Genomic DNA, 21,940 nt, shown 5'->3' with positions numbered 1-21,940 from the left:
TCCCTACGTCGTGGAGGCGCGTGCGTAGGGTGCGGTGGCAGACGGAGTCGAAGGCGGCGGAGAGGTCCAGGAGGATGAGGGCCGACGTCTCGCCGTTGTCTAGCAGGATCCTGATGTCGTCTGTGGCGGCGATGAGGGCGGTCTCGATGCTGTGGTTGCTGCGGAATCCTGATTGGGACGGGTCTAGGATGTTGTTGTCTTCGAGTTGCCGGGTGAGCTGGGTGTTTACTATTTTCTCGATGACCTTTGCTGGGAACGGAAGCAAGGAGATGGGCCGGAAGTTCTTGAGGTCGCTCGGGTCCGCCTTGGGTTTCTTCAGTGGGGCGTTGATCTCTGCGTGCTTCCAGTTCTGGGAATGGGAGACGTTGAATGTGAGCAGGTGCCCAGATTTGTGCCTTTTAGTGATGCAAAGTTGGTTTGGACCCAAACAGATAAAGAGAACAACGATATTTTGAACGAGGCTGTTCCCCCCCCCCAGTAATACAAGCTTTCCCGGAGTTTGTGTTCAGTGATCACACAGTGCCTGGAGCAGACCGGTATAAGTTACGTCCTCTGCTGAGGACTACTGAGTCAAAGAAAAAGAAAGACTAGGGATGGACTGCACAAGCTAGGAAAGAACTGAGTAGCAGTTCCAACGAGGGAGTGGAATAAAAAAAAGAAGGCTGCATCTGTGTCATGGGTCGGGCATCCCCTCCCCCGTGTTACTACCCGTAGAGAACAAAGCCCAAGAAGAGTGGGGGTCCCCCCCTTGAATGCCATCATGTCCTTACATTTCAGCCCAAGAACCGGAGCCCCGCTATAAACACGGTATGGTTTGAGGAATCCCCTGACATGGGGAGCTATGCCTTTACCGATTGGGAAGACCCAGGAAGCCACACCTGGAGAGAGGACGTCGCCTGGAATGAGCCAATCGGGCCGCCGGGCCAGGATAGAAGAGGCGGGGAGGAACGCGGAAGAAGAGAGGACGCGGCGATCGAGGAAGGTACAGCGAGCGAGGACGAGCGGAGCAAGACGAGCAGAACCGAGGACGCCTGGAACCGACCCCCGCAGCACTGAAGACCGGAGGACAGGAGGAGTGCCTGGAGGCCATCGTCCCTGCTCACCACCCAGCCACACTCCCGGAGGAGTGTGGTTCTCACAGGTATGGAGCCGAGTGGCGGGCTGGGTCGGGAGAAAAGAGAAGGAGGGGGCGAGAGCGTGAAACGTGTAGCCGAAGCTAGACGGTAGACCAACCTGGCTCCTTCCCCTCACAAGCACTCCCGTACCTTCACGTGTGCCTGAAGTTCTATACCGGTGTGCCCTCACTCCCCCTTCCCAATACAAGCAAAGAGTAAAACAAACTGGCTGACGCCTGTTTTTCTTTCTTTTTTTTTTTTTTCTTTGTTTGCATTACATTCACCCGTTTGGAGGCCACAAGTCGACCCCACGGACACAACGCCAGTACGCCTTAAGAAGTTGCTTTCCACAGTTGGGAGATACGCCCTGGGAACCGGAACCGGATAAGAGGCATTATCCACTGGAGCCCCAGAACATTTTCTCTTGTTCTTGATTCTATTCACTTTCTTTTTGTCTTCTTATGCTGAGACAAAAAGACGTATATAAAGTAAAATAAAACACAGTTTAAGACACTCTGAAGTAGACCCTTCCCGTTACAATCTGCTTTGCTCTTGTTGTTTGAACATTAGTTAGGAAAGTATACTTTGAAAAGTATACCACCTTAATCGACATGGGATAGATTAGGAAAGAGCTTAGGATGGAGCAAGCTCCACCGCCAGTGCTCAAGAGCGCCAACTGATGGAATATATGAGCCTGTACCAGTGAGGCTCTGACAGACACTGGGAACACTTCTATTTCTTACCATTTTAAAGTTTCTTCCTTCGATCAATTATGCATCCTTTTGGTAGGCAAATTGAGAAGGATCAGCTAATTGCCCCTAGACAACGCAGTGTGATTTGCTCTATGCAAAGTAAGATTGCGTGTGTCATTGTTCTGGTAACAGTGGATAATAGTATGGTGGGGTATCATTGTTCTTGGAAGATACACGTAATATGCCCTCACTCCACATAAACACCTTCCCATGAGAAACAACAGGAGGGCTGCCACGAATAATGTGTTTGGGACTATTCATAAGAGATTCTTTGGGAAGGAGATCGCCTGCTATCCTATCTAATATGTCACTAGCCTTTGGACTGCATACCCATTGTCACTTGTTAACTATACATACACTCGGCCACCACAGTTTGTGGAGGTATAGGGAATGTTTGCATCTGGTTACCCCGGACCATGTCTATACCACCGAAAGCCACAGGGTGAGGGGGTTACCCTGGCTGTGATAACACATTTTGTGATAATTTTTATGTGGAAAAACAGAATATAACTCTCGTGGGTTGGCATTATGAAGAACTAATGGTACCCCAGGAGGCTGGCTGCTGCCCCATAGTGAAATTTACAGATAATTTGTTGTACATTAATTGTTCAGGGGCGATTCAGTTTAAAAATACTGTTTCCCTAGTAATTAAACCAGATCCAAGTACTTCTGGAATGAATTCCAGATATGCTGCAGCGAACTAAAAGGGGCCGATATATGCCCACCCAGGGTTTTTCTTTCTGTCCAATGGGACTTATTCAAATGTCGACAATTGTACTGATGATGTGACTCTCTGAATGGTATTGCCTTTAGGTGGTCCATGTAAAAATGTCCGACCTAAAACAAGATAAAAAGGACACTAACAAAAGAATTTTGTGAAGGGGTAACGGAGTTGGAAATGACTAGCTATAGCAACGGTATAACATTTGGATACATCCTGTCCTCCATATTTACCTTGAGTGGCACTGCTATGGCCAGGGGTAAGAAAGATAGAGAGTATTTCAGATTTAAATTGCAGATTCTATCCCGCTCTACAGTGGCGTTCTTGATAGACTCAGTTAGAAAGCATAAGGGTGTACTTGGAACAGACTAGATATGCGGTGGATTTTATGTTGGCCAACAGCGGTGGTGTTTGCTCAATAATTGGCAACCAGTGTGTTATGGGTATAGAGAATTTGGAGAAGAACATAACACAGTTCATTAGGGATATCATTGATAATATCAAAGGCATGGAAAGTGGAGATTGGAGTTAGTCTTTCCTAGGTGATTAGGGTTAGATCCTAAAGTACATAGTTTATTTCGTAGCTCTATTAGTATTCTGTTGTATTCTCATTCAATGTCTCCCATTTTGTTGTTCCTATTGTGCTACTGCTTTAACACCCAAACAGAAAATATCTGCTTCTGTCACAAATGCCGCTATGATGTTACAGAATGATATTGATGATCCTAAGAATATAGATGAGGGGTCTCACTATCGGATATCAACTGTAAATAGTGCCCACAGATCCACATTGATTAGGTTTACTTATGATACTGTATCCACTAATGCTGATGTCATAGTTACCCCCTGAATGTGTGCCAGTCATATCTACTTTCTAAATAGAAAATCTATTTAGCTCATGCTAAAAGGAAGGTTTGTTAGATTATGCTCGCTGATGCTCTTTAATGTTATGTATAAGTTAACATTGGCTATGCCATTTTCTTTTTCTTCGCTATTTTATGTAATGTTTGAAACCAATCCTGTTTGATTCTGTGAAATGCCCCTTGCTAAGTTTTGTTTCTGCAACAAAGAACTGTCCGTGCCAGTGTTTGTCTTTCTCTCGGCAAAAGCCCTCTCCCACCTGTCTGGCAGTTTGATCGCAGCCCTGGGAGGAACAGCCTTGAAAGTGTTTTGAGCTGTGCAAGATACGCTGTTCATCCACATCTTTTTGGAAAATTCCATTGTGAGCATGTTATTAGTTGACCATGCAATGCATATAATGTATCTTTATGCTTAGTTACTCAGTTACCTCTGTGGCACTCTCTCGAGACTGTGCAGATGGGGCCCCGCACTGAGCGTATACAATAAATGATTATTGGTGTATATTCTCCACTGTTTCTCTGGCTCTTCATTTAGCATGGAAGGCTGAGAGGTGGTCAGTGGTGACCCGGGTGGCTCGAATCAGGTCAGTTCCTTCACTACCGACAACAGCGCTTCAACAATACAGCTGCCACTTCTCGCACCGTGATCTGCCAGCACCGCGACGAGCACCGCCTGCACCACTTTGCACCGCAGCCCTGGTCTCACTGACGCCGCTGGATGACAGTCACCGGGCCGCTGCCTGCACCGCAACCTGAGGGCACATCACACAGCTCCACTTCACACAGCCGCCTTTACACCTACAGGCATTCCTGACTTCAACCTCATGGAGTTCGACCTGCAACACGTGTGACTTCAAGGGCCCGACGACTCCTGCACCGACCTCCGGAACCGAGGCCTACCAACGACTTCTCTACAAACCTCATTGCGAGGTCTCCGACGCCTTGCATTTCTAAAGGTACTGTCTGCGGGTCTTCCCGACACCGTAGCTGGTCCGTGACGCCGCGGCTGGCCTCAACCATTGGACTTATTTGTCCACAACACCGTGATAGCCCCGGATTGAGCTATTGAATTCAAGGAACCGTATTTAAAGTCTATTTTTGCATTATTCATATCTTGATAACTGTAAATTTGGATTTTTATCGTTTTGGTCTTGTTTTACACAAATAAATATTGGCTATTTTTCTAAAACTGGTGTGGTGTCCTTTTGTACTGTTTTCACTGTATTACTGTGTGTTATGTGCAAATGCTTTACACATTGCCTCTGAGAGAAGCCTGACTGCTCGTGCCAAGCTACCACAAGGGTGAGCAGGGGTTATTTTATAAGTGTTACTCCCTAATCCTGACTAAGAAGGGTCCTTACTTGGACAGGGTAACAACCTGCCAATTAGAGACTCCCATTTCTAACATACATATATACAAGCAGGATGTCTGTTTGAGTTTGTAAATACAACAACCGTCCGTTCTTCATTCACAGTTTCTAGTTTCACATTTATTTGGAGGGATTGTCTATTACACAATTACATTTGAAACAAGAATTTGAATAGAGAACGGACTGTTGTGGAATTTACATATTCAAATAGACCTAAGATTGAAGACATTTATTCGCACTTCTCCCTTGACACCCTGTGTAAGGCCTGATACTCTGCCGCTGGTAGTCACCAACTCCTCAGTAGCCTTGCTCAGTTCATTGCCTCCTATATGTCTGTCCTCTTTTATACTCTGCAGCCTGGTGAAATCCGGTTCTCTCCAGTTCTTTGACCCCCATATTCGTCAAATTAGAATTCAGGTGGCCATTCTGTCTCGGTTGGGCTTTGTAATATCTTATACTTGGGCACCAATCGATCTGTTTTGAAAAGACTTCAGCTAGCCCAGAATGGGACTGCTAGGCTGCTTTTAACTCTTCCCAGGTTTCGCTCTGCCTCTGGCTTTTTGCACAGGTTACATTGGCTCCCTGTGGAGAAACTGATTCATTTTAAGACTCTTTGCTTCGCTCATGAGACTCCACATTCCCTGGGGCCACCTATTCTGAACTAGCTTATTTCATCCTCCCAGCCCACACGTTCCCTGCATTCCACCAACCAGAACTTGGCTATAGTTCGTCCGAGTTAGGAGAGTCAGAGCGAGAGGTTCCACTTTTCATGCCCTGGCCCCGTACCTTTGGAACACTCTTCACCTCTCTAGCAGAAATACTCATAACAATCTTCTGTTAAGGAAATCTCTCAAGACTTGGCTTTTTCACAATCAAGCCTCCTCCCCTTTTTTCTTGGGGGGCTGTCCGCTGAATTTGTGTGCTTTTAGGTGTAGCGCTGGGAAGCCCCACTGTGGGGACAGCCATGTGCTTTACAAATCTTGTAGTATTCCGCTTCTATATATGTATCATTGTCAAAATTGCACTATATCACACATTTTAGGACTGCGCAGTCTGCACATTGTTGATTCAATGTGTATGTCAAACTATATCTGTGGTTGGAGAATAAATGTTGATCAGTGATTAGTACAAAGGGTTTGAGCCTCATTGACCATGAACTGAGTCTCATGGAAACATTTTATTTTTCTACATTAGATACTCCGGTTCCTGGTTTGGGCAAAAGGGTGAGGACCTGTGTTAGAAGTATACAAGGCTGTGAATTAAGCATGAAAAAATGTGACTATGAATTATGCGCTCGATTATAAGCTATACATTATGTGCTACATCATGGCTATACCTGAAAGAACGTGGTTATTACTGATTCATGAGATGCTATGGCTACGAGTTATGCATGAGGTACAGTGAGGTATGCTTGCGATGCCATGGCTGTAAGTTATGCATCAAATGCCATGGTTGTTACTGATACATGGGAAACCGTAAGTTTTGCTTGGCATGCTATGGCTGTAAATTATACACAAGATGCTCTGGGTTATGCATGAGGTTCCTTGGCTGTGAGTTATGCATGAGATGCTGAGAATGACGCAGGAGATGCTGTGTTTAAGTTACACTTGAAATACAGTGTCTGTGAGTTATTGTAGGAAAGTGCCTCTTTTTTCATGGTTACCACCCACTTTCTGCCTGATATCTGATATACTTTGAGTGCGCACTGGGTCCCTGCAAATCAGGTTCACAGTGCCTGTGCTCTTTTAAAAAAACTGGACCTTTGTACCCACAATTGGCACACATCTGGCCCACATGTAGGTTCCATTGTAAAAGGTACCAGTGGTACCAAGGACCTTGTGACCAGAGAGGGTCAGAGACAGCGCTCCTGAGAGCGACTGAAACTTTACGGGAAGGCGCAGATGAGGGTAAGACCATGGCACTCATTATGCTGGACCTCAGTGCTGCGTTTGACACTGTAGCACACTTCATCTTGCTACAGTGTCTAAACAAAGCTGGGGTCACCGGGAAGGCACTGGGCTGGCTGAAAGCTTTCCTAACCAACCGGAGCTTTCAGGTTCAGAGAGGCAATTTTCTCTCGGACAGCACAGCGTTAGAACAGGGGGTACCTCAGGGCTCTGCCCTGAGTCCCACCCTGTTCAACCTGTATATGGCCCCACTGGCAGGGGTGGTCCAATCGTACGGCGTAGAGCTAGTCTCTTACGCCGACGATACTCAACTGCTGATCTCCCTGTCCCAAGTTCCCTCCTTGGCTGCTGAAAATTTTAAAACCTGCATGAGCAATCTTGCAGATTGGATGACCCAACATTGCCTCAAACTTAACGGCTCGAAGACTGAGGTGTTGATAATTGGAGGCAAGGACACTAGCTGGACCAAGGAGTGGTGGCCATCCTGTCTGGGGCCTCTGCCTACTCCCGGCAGAGAAGCAAAGAATTTAGGTGTCTGGGTGGATACCAAACTCTCCTTTGACAGCCATGTAAATAAAATTGTAGGGAAGTGCTTTGGGGTCATGAAAACTCTCAACCGTACCCTGGACCTTCTCCCTTTGGAGGCCAGGCGTACCTTGACTCAGGCCCTAGTAACCTCTCGCATGGACTATGGCAATGTACTTCTTCTTGGTACTTCGGAAAAGAACATCAGGAGACTGCAGGTACTACAAAACTCGGCAGCACGGCTAGTATTGAGATTACCCAGAAGAGTTGCTTCTAAATCCACCTTGGCAACCCTTCATTGGCTGCCCATCAGGAAGAGAATTCTTTTTAAAGCCCTTCTTTTATGCTTTAGAATTATCTCTCACAGTGCACCGTCCTACTTGTCTGACCTAGCTGTCCCATACGAGCCTAACAGAGCACTTCGCTCGATGGGAAAGGGCCTCCTCATGATCCCCCGTATAAAAAAATCCAGAATGGGAGGTCGATCTTTTCGTTCCCTGGCAGCAACCAAATGGAACACCCTTCCCATCAATATTAGGTTAGCAAAAAATGAAGCCACCTTCAGGAAACTTCTAAAAAACACACCTATTTGCCCTTTAGGCTCTTCCCCTCCTCTGATCTCTGACTCTATTCCTCAGCGCGGGGATACGCCGGTAGGCGTCACCATGCGCTCTACAAACCCCTTTATTATTAAGGGCTGCAGCATGTTGTGTGCCAGCCTCTGAAACCCCTCATCTAACACATATCCACTGCCTTTGCAGACTGTGTGTTTTGGTGCAAACAAAACCTGAAAGTCAGCATGGCACATCCCTGTGTGCCATGCCCACAAACACTTCCTGTGGCATAGGTAGGTCACTCCTCTAGCAGGCCTCACAGCCCTATGGCAGTGTGCTTCATACCACAGGTTGAGGGCATAGCTGCATGATCAATATGCCCCTACAGTGTCTAAGTCCATTCTTAGACATTGTAAGTGTAGTGAAGCCATATTGAGTACATGAACTGGGAGTTTGTCATTATGAAGTCCACAACTCCATGATGGCTTTACTGAATGCTAAGAAGTTTGGTATCAAACGTCTCCGCACAATCAACCTTCACTGATGTCCGTGTTGGATTTATTGTGAAATGCACTCAGAGGGCATCTTAGAGGTGCCCCCTATAAATCGACCAACTCCATCGTGTCTATCTGACTGGTCTGCACCAGCCTGCCTCGCACCGACATGTTTCTTACCCCCTGAGGTGGGAGCCTTGTGCTTGTGTGGGGCGGGAACAAAGCCTGCTTGGGTTGGAGGTGCTTCTTACCTACCCCCAAGCAGTAACATCATTCAGAGCAGTGAGCCTCAAAGGCTTCCTGCCCTTTGTTATGCTAGCCAGGGCTTCTCTAGCTAGTAGAGATGCCTACCCCCTTGACCTAGCCCCACTTTATGCGGCAAGGTCAGCTGGAAAATTAGTAGTCAGGAGAGGTGTGTCCCCCCCTCTGCCAGGACCACCCGTATGGTGCCCTGGACCGAGGTTACCCCCCTCCTTAGAAAATCCTCCATCTTGGATGGAAGGATTCTAGCCAGTTAGGTTAGGGGATGCACCCTCCCCAAAGGGAGGGGACATACAAAGGGTGTAGTCACCCTAAAAGCAAGTAGTTCATTGGCTGCCAGTACCTGTAACGCCACTAAATTCAGTATTTCAGGGCATTCCCAGACCTTGAGCCTCAGATTCCTGCAACCTACGAAGAAGACGCTGTGCATCAAAGCCTGAAACAACCACTGCCTTGGCCCCAGCACTGCCAGCCTGTCTCCAGCTAAAGAGCCTGCTAAGAAGACAACGCCTGTCCTGTGGCCAGCAACTTCCAAGAACCCAAAGAAGACTGCTACTCTTCAACAAAGACCAGATCTCCCAAGGACAGTGTCCCTGTCCAGAAAACTCCCAACATCAAGGACTTCAGATCCAGGCGGATATGTGACCCCTGTTCACTCTGCACCCCAAAGCCTGAGTCTGAGCAGTTCACCTGTCCAGTGAAATCCCCCCATCTTGCATCATTGTGGTCGTCTTGGGGGCATACAGATTTATTCAAATGCCTTTTGGCCTGGTGTTGGCTACAGCATGCTTCCAAATGGTGAAGGTGGTCTTGGAGGACCTTCCCAAAGTGTTATTCTTCCAAGATAACATTTTGGTTTATGGGTAGGATCAGAGGCAACACTATGCAACACTCAGATTTGTGTTGTGTAAATTACTAGAAGGAGGTCTTACTCTTAAAAAAGAAAAGTGTAAGTTCAGAGTAACAACAGTTATGTATCTTGGTCAAACAATATCTGGTGATGGAGAAAGTCCTAAGTTGGATTTGGCTAAAACTATTGTACAGGCACCTTCACCATTTAGCAAGGACCACGATCGTTTATTCCTAGGACTAGAAGATTTTTGTTCTGAATTCGTTGCCGATTTTACCAGCCTATCACTACCATTGAGATCATTTATAAAAATACAAAAAATTCGACTGGACTGATAAATGTAAATCGTGTTTAAATGTTTTAGAAACAAAATCGGAATTTAACCAACATTAGGTCATTTTGACCCTTGCAAGAAAACTATCCTTTAAACTGATGCCAGTTTGTGTGGATTGGGTGCGGTATTGATTCAACATGTGGATGGGGAAGAGCAGTAATAGCCTTTGCTTCACTCTCACTGAAGGGGTTGGAGGAGAGCTATTCATTTATTGAGCATGAGGCAATGGTGGTTTATTGGGCAGCATTGCTCTTCAAGCATTACCTATAAGTAATACCCTTCATTGTGAGGTCAGATCATCGCCCTCTGACCTTAATTTTCACTTGCAGGTCTTCCGATTTTATGTCACCAAGGCTAAGAAGATGGGCAAAGGGCATAACAGATTTCAATTTTGTTGTACAATATTTTCCTGGGCCAAAGAATTACGCTGCTGACTATTTGTCCACCTATTAAGAGTGAGAGTACTTTGGATGAAGAATGTTATTTGGAACAAGAAGGTCCGTAGAGGTGATAGAATGGTACCTTTTGGTGGTTTTAAGGAACAAATTGGTCATTCTAGCACATGATGGCCATCTGGGTAGAAACTTGACTAAGTCTAGATTTCGTGAGTGGTACTGGTGGCCAAGAATCGATAACCATGTTGAATCTGTTGTCAAAGAATGTTGTGTGCGCAAAATGACAAGAATAAACTGGTACGATATGCTCCTTAGACACTTGTGGAGATTCCGTCCCAGACTTGGATGAAACTGGGTCTTGACATTGCAGGACCATTTGATTTGTTGGCCCATAATGAGCGGTTGTTCTCTTGTTGGTAGATTGCACATCAAAGTAGGTGGTGACCAGATGGGTGCCCAGATTGGGTGCGAGTGTGGTCATAGAGTTTTTGAGAGATTAATTTTCATGTGAAGTTATTACTGAAACCCTGCTAACCACTACTAGGGTGCAGTTTACTTGTCAAGAGATGGGTGAGTTTTTATCAGGATTGTCTGTAAAACATCTTCAGATGGTGTTGTATTCTCCACAAGCCAATAGATTGGTAGAACAAATGAATAGGTTGGTGAAAAGTTGTGTTCAAAGGGCAGTGGACAAGAAGATGTCAGGGGCGCATCATAACTCCCAGTTGTGTTACTGGAGAAGAACAAATGTTACTTACCTGTAAACTGTGGTTCTCCAGTATTGGTGTCTTTCATAGATTCACATGCTTGAATATTCCCCGTCGTCGAAGTGGGAGTCCCACGGTATATAAAAAGCAATAGGTGTCATGTATATACATAAACATATATAACCACATAATAGCATATACATATCCAAATAAACTTTATATACCATTCAGAAATAACATATCAAGTGAAAATACCATAGGATAGTATTGACACATAGGAAAGCATTGAGAAAAAGAATCACTTTACTGACCTATCATTGTCGTTTTATAGTCCAAACTCCAGCCAATCAGGTGCAAGCACCCTCTAGAACCTTCTCCTCAGAGGCTCAGGCCCTCCGATTTGCGTAGCACGAGAGTAACAAAAGAGCCGAAAGAGGAGGAGAGAGCCTCTGAGGGGAGGAGGGTGGGTCGCATGTGAATCTATGAAAGACACCAATACTGGAGAACCACAGTTTACAGGTAAGTAACATTTGTTCTTCTCCAGTATTTGGGGTGTCTTTCATAGATTCACATGCTTGAATCGAATAGTGAGAAGTAAGCAGCAGCCGCCTGACAAGGCCGTAATAATATTGCATGAAATACAATGACAATGTATTTAATACGCAATTAAGAATTCCCAAGGAGGAGGGAAGTAGCAGAGGCTCACCTTATTTAAACAGATTCCGTAGAACTGCTTGTCCCACAGCCGTGTCTGCTTCATTAATCGATTCCAGGCAGTAGTGCTTCGTGAACATGTGCCTGCTGGACCACGTAGCTGCCCGGCAAATCTGATGGATGGGTACACCAGCGAACAGGGCAGTAGAAGATGACATGGCTCTCGTTAAATGAGCCCTTACTCCAGAAGAAAGAGGCTTGCCAGCCCTTTGATGGCAAAAGGAGATTGCTGAAGAAACCCAACGGGCAATCGTGGGCTTGGTAACCGACTGTCCTTTACAAGTGCGTCCGTAGGCCACAAACAGCTGATCCGACTTGTGAAAGGATTGTGTTCTGCTAATGTAAAATTTAAGACATCTCTTTAAGTCCAGAGAGTGTAAACTCTGCTCCGCCGGAGACTGCGGATGCGGGAAAAAGGTTTTTAAGATTAGTGGTTCATTGAGATGGAAATCGGATGGTACTTTAGGCATGAAATCCGGATTAGTGCGGAGAATAACGCAGTCCGATCTGAATTGAAGAAACGGAGGTTGTATTGTAAAGGCGTGAATGTTACCGACTCTGCGGGAGGACGTCAGAGCAAGGAGGAGGGCCACTTTCCAAGTTAAAAATTTGAAATCCGCCGAGTGGATTGGCTCAAAGGGCGCCTTCATGAGCTGAGCCAATACGATGTTTAGACGCCACGTGGGTGGAGGACGCCGAATGGGCGGGAACATTCGGAAGAGACCCTTGAAAAATTGCTGTATTACTCTAGATGAATAGAGAGAGGACGAGCCATCCTGCCGAAAGCGAGATATTGCCGCTAGAAAGACCTTTAAGGTAGAGTGTGACAGTCCAGACTGTGCTAACTGCAGGAAGAACGGCAGAATGTGTTCAGGGGAGGCGTGCACTGGATGTATGTGAGCGGACGCACACCAAAGACAAAATTGCTTCCACTTTAGCTTATAAGTCTTCACTGTGGAGGGTGCCCTTGCCTTAGCTAACACCTCCCTGCAGGCTGGTGGAATGTTCAAATGAGCAAATTCAAGGTGCTCAGGTTCCAAGCTGACAAGCTGAGTGAACTGGGATTCGGATGGCATATCCGTCCGTCGTTCATTGTTAGAAGGTCCGGCCTCGGGAGAAGAAGGATGGGTTCGCATTGGGAGGAGGAGGAGCAACTCCGAGAACCATGCCTGCCGAAGCCACCGTGGAGCTATGAGGAGCATCTGGCACGGTTGTTGCCGCATCTTACGCAACACTCGAGGAATCAGAGGGATCGGCGGAAAAGCGTACGCAAATATCCTGTACCAATTTATCGAAAGGGCATTTCCGCACGACCCTTTGTGGGGAAACCAGCTTGCGTAGGACTGGCATTTGGTATTCTGAGGGGTTGCAAAAAGGTCGATAGTCGGGCGACCCCAAAGGCCGAAGACAAAGTCTAGAGTCGGCTGATGCAATTCCCACTCGTGGGTCGATGACGTTGACTGACTGAGTGCATCCGCCAGAGTATTGGAAATGCCGGGCAGATGGACTGCCTGGAGCGTAATCCGATGGACTATGGCCCAACTCCAAATCCTCTGAGCCAGACGGGAAAGCAGCGGAGATCTTGTCCCGCCCTGCTTGTTCAGGTAGTGCATGCAGGTGGTGGTGTCCGTCTGAATGAGGACTGACTCCTCTTGGAGCTGGAGGCGGAAGGATTTCAACGCCAAGAAAATGGCCATCCGCTCCAATCTGTTGATGTGCCAGAAACGCTGAGCCGTTGTCCACTTGCCCTTGATGGATAAATCTTGAAGATGTCCGCCCCAGCCTTCCATGGATGCGTCCGTGGTAAGAACGAGCTCTGGGGCTGTTGTTAGAAAAGATGTTCCTGCTGCGATGTTGGAAGGACGGGTCCACCAATGCAGCGCCTGAGCCATGCGGGATGTTACCACGAGCTGGTCGTTGAAGGAACCGGAGACCTGATGCCACTGCTTGTCCAATTCCTCCTGAATGGTACGACTCCTCAGTCTGCAATGTGGGATCAAAGCGATACATGAGGACGCCATCCCCAGAAAAGACTTTAATGTGCGGACTGAAGCTGACTCCCCCGCGCCGCACGGCCCTCCAGCTGTGTGTGTGACCCCTCGCTGCTGCTCTTTGTGCCGATTCTGCCATTTTTTCTCCCTGTTAATTGCCTTGCTGCTGTTGCTGTTCCCTGCGGTTTATTTGTCTTTTTTTGTACCTCTGTGTTTAGGTTCTGTGCCTCCCCTGGTGTAACCCCCACTCCCCGCTTCCCCCCGCCGTGATATCGCGGCCCCGTCCCCTTTTCTTCCGTGTACTCCCCGCTCTCGCCTCCCAGCTGCTCCTCCCTCCCACTTCGCCTTATATGGAGACCGCGCGGACGCGCAGCGGACACGCGCAGCGGACGCGCCGATTGTGCGCCAAAGGCAAGCCTGGACCGCGCCCAGCGCCAGAACCCCTGGCCCCCACAGATGCCAGCCCACCCGCCGGACCTACGACACCGCCACACTCAACGCACTCAACACCGACCTGATCCCCGGCTGCTACCGAGCCACCCCAAGACGCACCCACGGACCCTTCACCTGCCAATCCTGCAAATTCTCCTGCATCCGGACCTGTAACACACCCGCCAAGCCGAGCACCAGCAGCAACCACCTGAAGTGCATCCTGCTCAACATCCGCTCCGTCCACAGACACGCCGTGGAACTCTGGAACCTGCTCGACACCACATCTCCAGACGTCGCCTTCCTCACGGAAACATGGATGAACGCCTCCTCAGCGCCAGACATCGCCATCACCAAACACCGGATGGATACAAGATCACCCGGAGGGACCGCATCAACCAGACAGGAGGAGGCATCGCCATCGTCCACAAGAACACCATCCGCATCACGACCAACTCCGACGACACCCTCGCAGCCGCCGAACATCTTCACTTTCAGATTCACACCGATCCCAAAATGACCCTCAGAGGGACCCTCATCTACAGACCCCCAGGACCTCGCACACAATTCAGCGAAGACATCGCAGACTTCATCAGCCCACATGCCCTCCCCTCCGCTGACTACATCCTCCTAGGGGACCTCAACTTCCACCTGGAGAACAACAAAGATGGCAACACCACCACCCTGCTGGACAACCTCGCCAACCTCGGACTCGAGCAACTGGTGAACACCCCCACCCACTACGCCGGACACACGCCTGACCCAGTCTTCTCCTCCAGCAAGTACATCTCATTCAGCCACTCCACCGGACTCCACTGGACAGACCACAACTGCGTCCACTTCAGCTTCAGAAAGACCACGACTCACCACCATCCGCAACAGGTTTCCCGCAGGAGCTGGAACAAGATCACCCCCGACCAGCCCACCACACCCCTGAACCAGAACCCTCCCGCCAGCTCAACGGACCCCAACCAAGCAGCCATCAACCTCACACAGTGGCTCACCAACTGCGCTGACGACCTCGCACCTCTGAAGAACCATCCCAGCAGGCCCGGCAGCAAGAAAGCCCCCTGGTTCAACGACGATCTCAAGAACTCCAAGAAGAACTGCCGCACCCTCGAGAAAGCCTGGCGCAAAGACCCAACTACGGACAACATGACCGCCCTCAAGCACGCCTCCCGCAAACACCACCAGCTGATACACACCACCAAGAAGACAGCATTCAAGGAACGACTAGACGACAACGCACACAACAGCAAGGAACTCTTCAGCATCGTCAAAGAGCTCTCCAACCCCAGCGCCGGAAACGACATCACTCCCTCACAAGACCTCTGCGACTCATTCGCCACGTTCTTCCACAGCAAGATCGCCAACATACACAACAGCTTCGACGCACAGACCACGCACCCAACCACCAAACTGACGCCCCCCCACCACCACCCTCCGCGCCTGGACCCCGGTCAGCACCGAAGACACCATCTACACAATGAACACCATCCACTCCGGATCACCATCCGACCCTTGCCCCCACCACATCTTCAACAAGGCCGACTCCGTCATCGCACCCCAACTCCGGGACATCATCAACTGCTCCTTCAACACCGCCACCTTCCCGGTGAGCTGGAAGCATGCCGAACTCAGCACCCTCCTGAAGAAACCTTCAGCAGACCCTACCGACCTCAAGAACTACCGCCCCATCTCGCTCCTCCCTTTTCCTGCCAAAGTCATCGAGAAGACCGTCAACAGACAGCTGGCCGCCTTCCTCGAGACTAATAGATCCCTCGACCACTCACAGTCCGGCTTCCGAGCCAACCACAGCACCGAGACCGCCCTCATCGCAGCCACTGACGACATCCGAGCCCTGCTCGACAACGGGGAAACAGCGGCCCTCATCCTCCTAGACCTCTCCGCAGCATTCGATTCTTTCTGCCACCGCTCCCTAGTGCAGCGCCTCAGCAACATCGGAATCCAAGAGAAGGCACTTGAGTGGATCACCTCGTTCCTCGCCGGAAGAACCCAGAGAGTCCGCCTCCCTCCGTTCAGATCCGAGGCCACCGAAGTCATCTGCGGCGTTCCTCAGGGATCGTCACTCAGCCCCACCCTCTTCAACGTCTACATGAGCCCCCTCGCAGCCATCGCACGCCAAAACAACCTCAACATCATCTCCTACGCCGACGACACCCAGCTGATCCTCTCCCTCACCAACGACCCAGCCACCGCCAGAACCAACCTACACAAAGGGATGAAAGACGTAGCAGAATGGATGATGAACAGCCGCCTGAAATTGAACTCAGACAAGACGGAAGTCCTCATCCTTGGCTCCTCACCCTCTGCCTGGGACGACTCCTGGTGGCCCCCTGCCCTGGGCAGCGCGCCCAAACCAACGGACCACGCACGTAGCCTGGGCTTCATCCTGGACTCCTCCCTCTCAATGACCAGACAAGTCAACGCCGTATCATCTTCATGTTTAAACATCCTACGCATGCTCCGAAAGATCTTCCGATGGATCCCCACCGAAACCAGGAAGACGGTCGCCCAGGCCCTCGTCACCAGCCGACTGGACTACGGAAACACCCTCTACACCGGAACCACAGCCAAACTACAGAAAAGACTCCCAACGCATCCAGAACGCCTCCGCACGACTCATCCTGGACATCCCCCGACACAGCCACATCTCCGGACACCTGAGAGACCTGCACTGGCTCCCCGTCAGCAAGAGAATCACGTTCCGACTCCTCACCCATGCACACAAGGCCCTCAACAACCTGAGCCCCAGGTACCTCAACGACCGCCTGACCTTCTACACTCCCACTCGCCAGCTACGATCAACCAGCCACGCCCTTACTGTCGTTCCACGCATCCGAAGAGCCACCATGGGAGGAAGATCCTTCTCCTACCTGGCAGCCAAGACTTGGAACTCCCTCCCCATCCACCTCCGTCTGACCCAAGACCACCTCTACTTCAGGAAGCAACTCAATACCTGGCTGTTCGAGCAGTAGCGGACCCCCCTCCCCCAAGCGCCTTGAGACCCTCTGGGTGAGTAGCGCGCTATACAAATGTCTTTGATTTGATTGATTTTGCTGCGATGGAGCTTGCAAGCTGTCGAATCCGTGCTTGACGTTCCGCAGAGGCAAAGGCCATAGCCGTGCTCGTATCGATGGGTCGCGCCGAGAAAGGTCTTGCACAGAGCTGGCGTAAGCTGAGACTTTTGCAAGTTGATCGACCAGCCCAGAGACTGAAACAGACTGAGACAGTGCTGAGTATTGAGGGCTGCTTGGTGGGAGGATCAAGATTTGATGAGCCAATCATCCAAAAACGGGAATATTTGTATGCCCGTCAGTCTCAAATGAGCCACCACCGGGGCCAGGATCTTTGTGAAGACCCGCGGAGCTGAGCGGAGGCCGAAGGGCAGGACTTTGAATTGGAAATCCCTGTAACCCACACGAAAACGTAAGTACTTCCTGTGGCGTGGAATTATGGGCACATGGAAATAAGCATTCTGAAGGTCGATTGTCGTCATGAAATCGCCCTGAGAGAAGAATTGAAGGATGTCCTTTAGCGTGAGCATGCGGAATGATTGGTCCTTGAGAAATTTGTTGAGCGATCTTAGATCGAGGATGGGGCGCCACTCCCCAGATTTCTTTAGTATGAGGAAAAAGCGGGAATAGAACCCCAATCCCTTTTGTGATTTCGGAACCACTTTGATGGCCCCCTTTTTTGAGCATTATCTGAATCTGATTGAAAAGTTCTTTGAGGTGAGCGGGAGGAGGTCCGGATGGAGAGGTGTGTGGGGGAACCTTCACAAACTCTAGGGCATGGCCCCTTGAAATAATGTCCAGAACCCAGCGGTCCGAAGTGATTGAGTACCAATTTGAATAGAACTGGGAGATCCGTCCTCCAACAGGAGAAAGGGGAAAACTTGAAAGAGGGGTCGTTTGATGTACCCAGTCATTGTTTTTTGGAAGAGTTTCCCTTGTAATTTGACTTTCCTCTAAAAGATTTGCCAGACTGCTGTCTGTAAGACTGTTGTGGCTGTGAGGAATAACGTTATTGTCCTTGGTTGTAGGAGCGGTACTGGGAAGAGGAGCCACGAAAAGAAGAGGAGGTGCCGTGGCCGCGCGCACCCCGAAAGGGCTGCTTCTGGAACTGGAGAGTGCCGAGGGAGCGAGCCGTCTCCGTGTCCTTCTTGATGGCTTGCAAAGCGTCCTCCACATGCTGGCCGAATAAAGATTCTCCGTCATACGGCATGTCCAGAATCTTGGCCTGTACCTCCTGACGGAACGAGGTGGAACGAAGCCAACCCTGTCGTCTTAAACCAGCCGCTCCAGCCAATTGACGAAAACCCGTGGAGGCAATGTCGACGGAGCAGTCGATGATTTCGGAGGATGCCCTCTCAACCTCTTGCAGGATCTTTAGAGCTTCTGCTCTAGAATCTTCCGGGATAAGCTTAACCAAAGCCGCCATGTCCGACCACATTTGTCGATCGTAACGACCGAGGATGGCCAAAGAGTTTGCTGCCCGGACTGTTGTTGAAGCCATGGTTGAAAACTTTTTGCCAATGGCATCCAGGCGGCGGCCATCACGATCCGGAGGTGACGAGAGCGGAGACGATGGATTTTTGGAGAGACGTTGCGCCGCCTGGGTGATCACCGAGTCTGGCTTAGGCTGAGACACTAAGCAAGCTGGGGAAGAGTCCGGGGCCTTGTACTTTTTCTCCAGTCGCGGAAGGACAGCCGGGATGGAGTTAGGCGTTTTCATCCGTTTAATGCCCTCGTGCCAGATAAAGTCTATAATGGGCACGGCTCGTACCTGCTTCTGCGGCTGGGACTTGAAGTCGTACAGAAAGCAGTCCTCCTCCCTAACCATCATGGGAAGGTGAAAGCGTTGAGCTGCCCTGTCCATCAGTTGATGGAATCCTGATATGTCGACAGGTGGTGAATTTACTGGCGATGTTGGAGGTGATGCTGGCGAATTGACTTGATAGTCATCCCAGTCCGCCATAGAGTCGTCATTATGAAGCTCTCCCTCCTCCGTATCCAGATTGTCCACCACCTCATCTGTTGCAGGGGGAACCAATGCAGGTGCGGATGGTGTCGGCATCGTTGGCAACACAGGGGTAGACTGAACAGCAGATGGCGTCTCACGTGGAGAGCTATGAGAGGAAGCTGGAAAGCGCCGATTATAATCTTCCAACATGAATTGAAGGTTGGAGATGAGTGACTACGGAAGCTGCGCCATGGGAACTTGTGCAGGGGGATGTTGGTCCTGCTCCTGACAGTAATAGTCTTGCGCATAATCATCCTCTTCGAAATCTTGGCATTTTATGTGAAGTTCAGAAGGACTACGAGCATCTCGAAAAGAGGACTGAACATCGTCAGCAGAGTCCGAAATCTCCTCAGCAACCATGGGGAATAGCTGATGAGATGGCCGAGTGACCGGTGGCAGCATAACAGAGTCCAGCGCAGCATGGCGATGCTGCAACAAGGAGGTGTCCACAGATACTGGCACTGATGTAGACATTGGCACCAACAGCATCGTTGCAAAATTTGACACCTCCGTCGTCGAGACTATCGTCGACAAAGCCGCCGTCGACGAGGCCGCCGCCGACGAGGGTGCCGACGACGAAGCCCGTGCCGACGAGACTGCCGTCGACGACGAGCCCATCGTCGACGATGCTGTGAGCGTCGACGGCGATGACTTTTTTCTTTTTCATTATCGTCGACGAAGCCTTAGACGTCGACGGAAGCGCCAGCTTCCTAGTCGTCGACGAAGAAGATAGTGGAATCGTCGACGAAATAGTCTTCAGGGAAACACAGACCACTGTCGACGGCGAAGTCGTCGTCGACGATGAAGGAAATCTACTCGACACCGTCGTCGACGAGGTTGAAGTGGCAGATCTCGTCGACGGAGGGCCCGTCGACGGTTTTGCGCGTTTTTGACTGGAAACATGCGCTGACGGAGTCAGAGACGCCTGAGAGCTAGGTCTCGGGGGCTCTGGCGTGGTAACAGAGACTTGGCCTGTAGACACTTCCTCAAGACGAAGTCTCTTCTTTTTCAGAAAGGGAGACGGTTAAGTCCGGAACACTACCACGCTTGGAGGAGACTCCTGTTCGGGTTATCCGTATCCTTTAGTTTTTGAAGCCACAATAAAAGTTGACCCTCCCTGTCCTTCAAAGTCTTTTGTGAGAAGGTTCTACAGATTTTACAGTTGGCCACCTTATGGTCAGGGTAAAGACAATAAATACTTTTGTCATGAGGTTCCTCAGAAAAGAGCCTTAACTTCCCACAAGATGAACAGGGACGGAAAAGAGACTTCTTGCTTGAAGACATGATGAGAAAACTCAAACCAGAGCAAGGAACTGAGCAGAGCTCAGGGAGACTCCCTTCACACGACGTGTGGTAGAAAATCTGAGGGCCTGAGCCTCTGAGGAGAAGGTTCTAGAGGGTGCTTACGCCTGATATGCTGGAGTTTGGACTATAAAATGACAATGATATGTCAGTAAAGTGATTCTTTTTCTCAATGCTTTCCTATGTGTCAATACTATCCTATGGTATTTTCACTTGATATGTTATTTCTGAATTGTATATAAAGTTTATTTGGATATGTATATGCTATTATGTGGTTATGTATGTTTATGTATATACATAACTTATTGCTTTTTATATACCGTGGGACTCCCACTTCGACGACGGGGAATATTCAAGCATGTGAATCTATGAAAGACACTCCAAATACTGGAGAATCTCCTTTCTTCTTGTATAAAGGCAGGAGATCATCCTCTAAACTTAATCCTGCATGCTTTAAGTTAGGTAGGGTGAGAGGGAACACTACTACATTTACCCAAGGTAAGTCCTAGCTACAGAAGTACAAGTCCAGATATGATGCTAAGAATGCCTTGAAGTCTAACACATGGTCTGTAGGTAACAAAGTGTTGGTAGCGGGCCAGGATATACTAGTAAAGGATGGTCGAAATGTTTGGTTCCCTTTCTGATTAGTGCAGTTAGGAAGAATGTGGTAGTCCTGGATTCTGATGATGTGTTGAATATGTCCAGACTTGTGAGACGTTGTGAAGTGAGTACACCTATCAATCCTGATAGGAGATTGTTCACGAAAAAGTGTGTGTCGTCTGATTTGGATGGTGCGATGAGAAGTGGCAGTCCAGGCTCTGGTAGACCTGTAAGGGAGTTCAGGAGGAGATCCTCATGTCGAAATGATTTACTGATGTAGGTGCCCGTGTTCCATCTTTCCACCGTACAGTGTCTGGGATTTCCCACTGCACTGTGGTTGAGGGAGGGTTGATGAAAATGTGTTTGACCACGTGCCCTTCACACGCTGTGTTAGGAAAACAATCTGTCACAGTTCATTACATGCCAAAATGTGAAAGGATTATAAGTGTCATTTAGATATGTGTGTGGTTTTCATTTAGTATAGTTGCTTGTTTGTGTTTATTTTATTGTTTGTTTCTTGTTTCTATGCTTTGATATTGCATATTTTGTCATTAAGGGTAAAAGATGTTATGTGTATCTTGGATCTTGGAATCTTGAGTGGAACTGCATGAGGTGATGGGGTTCAAGAGAAGGGAGGGAGGGAGGACCGATCGTTGTGGAGAGAAGGAGATGTAGCTGTGGAAGGAGGCTGGGGCAGCTGGGTGTCCGTTAACTTAAGAAGAACGAGAATAAACCAGTTAAGCAACTTACTTGTTCAGGCATCTTCTTTCAACATAACCGAGATGTCGCGCTCTGAGTTACTATCCATGTCTCTCCTTTCTTTCTAGTCAGTAATGACGCTCTGCTTCTGATGTCTGAGATGCTGAAAGTTTTCGTCCGAGGTAGGTTTTGGTTTCACTCAGGTTGACGATCGACTGCCTAACATTGAATGAAATATACTAAGTTCGAGATGCCTCTATCCTGTAACTACTGTACTGTTTTTTCAACAATTTGGCTACTCTTTCATCTCGGGA

The 21,940-nt window shown here is 49.0% G+C and overlaps 1 protein-coding gene across 1 annotated transcript in view; it reads left to right on the top strand.

Moving 5' to 3' along the window:
* Positions 1-21,940, top strand: part of CENPX (centromere protein X) — a 168,748-nt gene that overhangs the window by 119,891 nt on the left and 26,917 nt on the right. Inside the window, exon 3 of the mRNA XM_085617559.1 lies at positions 21,755-21,808. Within this exon, the coding sequence (XP_085473685.1) occupies positions 21,755-21,808 (54 nt within the window). The remainder of the gene's footprint in view (positions 1-21,754; positions 21,809-21,940) is intronic.

Source organism: Triturus cristatus, chromosome 7 (assembly GCF_964204655.1).
Source record: "Triturus cristatus chromosome 7, aTriCri1.1, whole genome shotgun sequence".
Lineage (NCBI taxonomy): Eukaryota > Metazoa > Chordata > Amphibia > Caudata > Salamandridae > Triturus > Triturus cristatus.
Note: the sequence above shows the minus strand (reverse complement) of the source record. Positions and strands in the feature narration are given on the sequence as shown.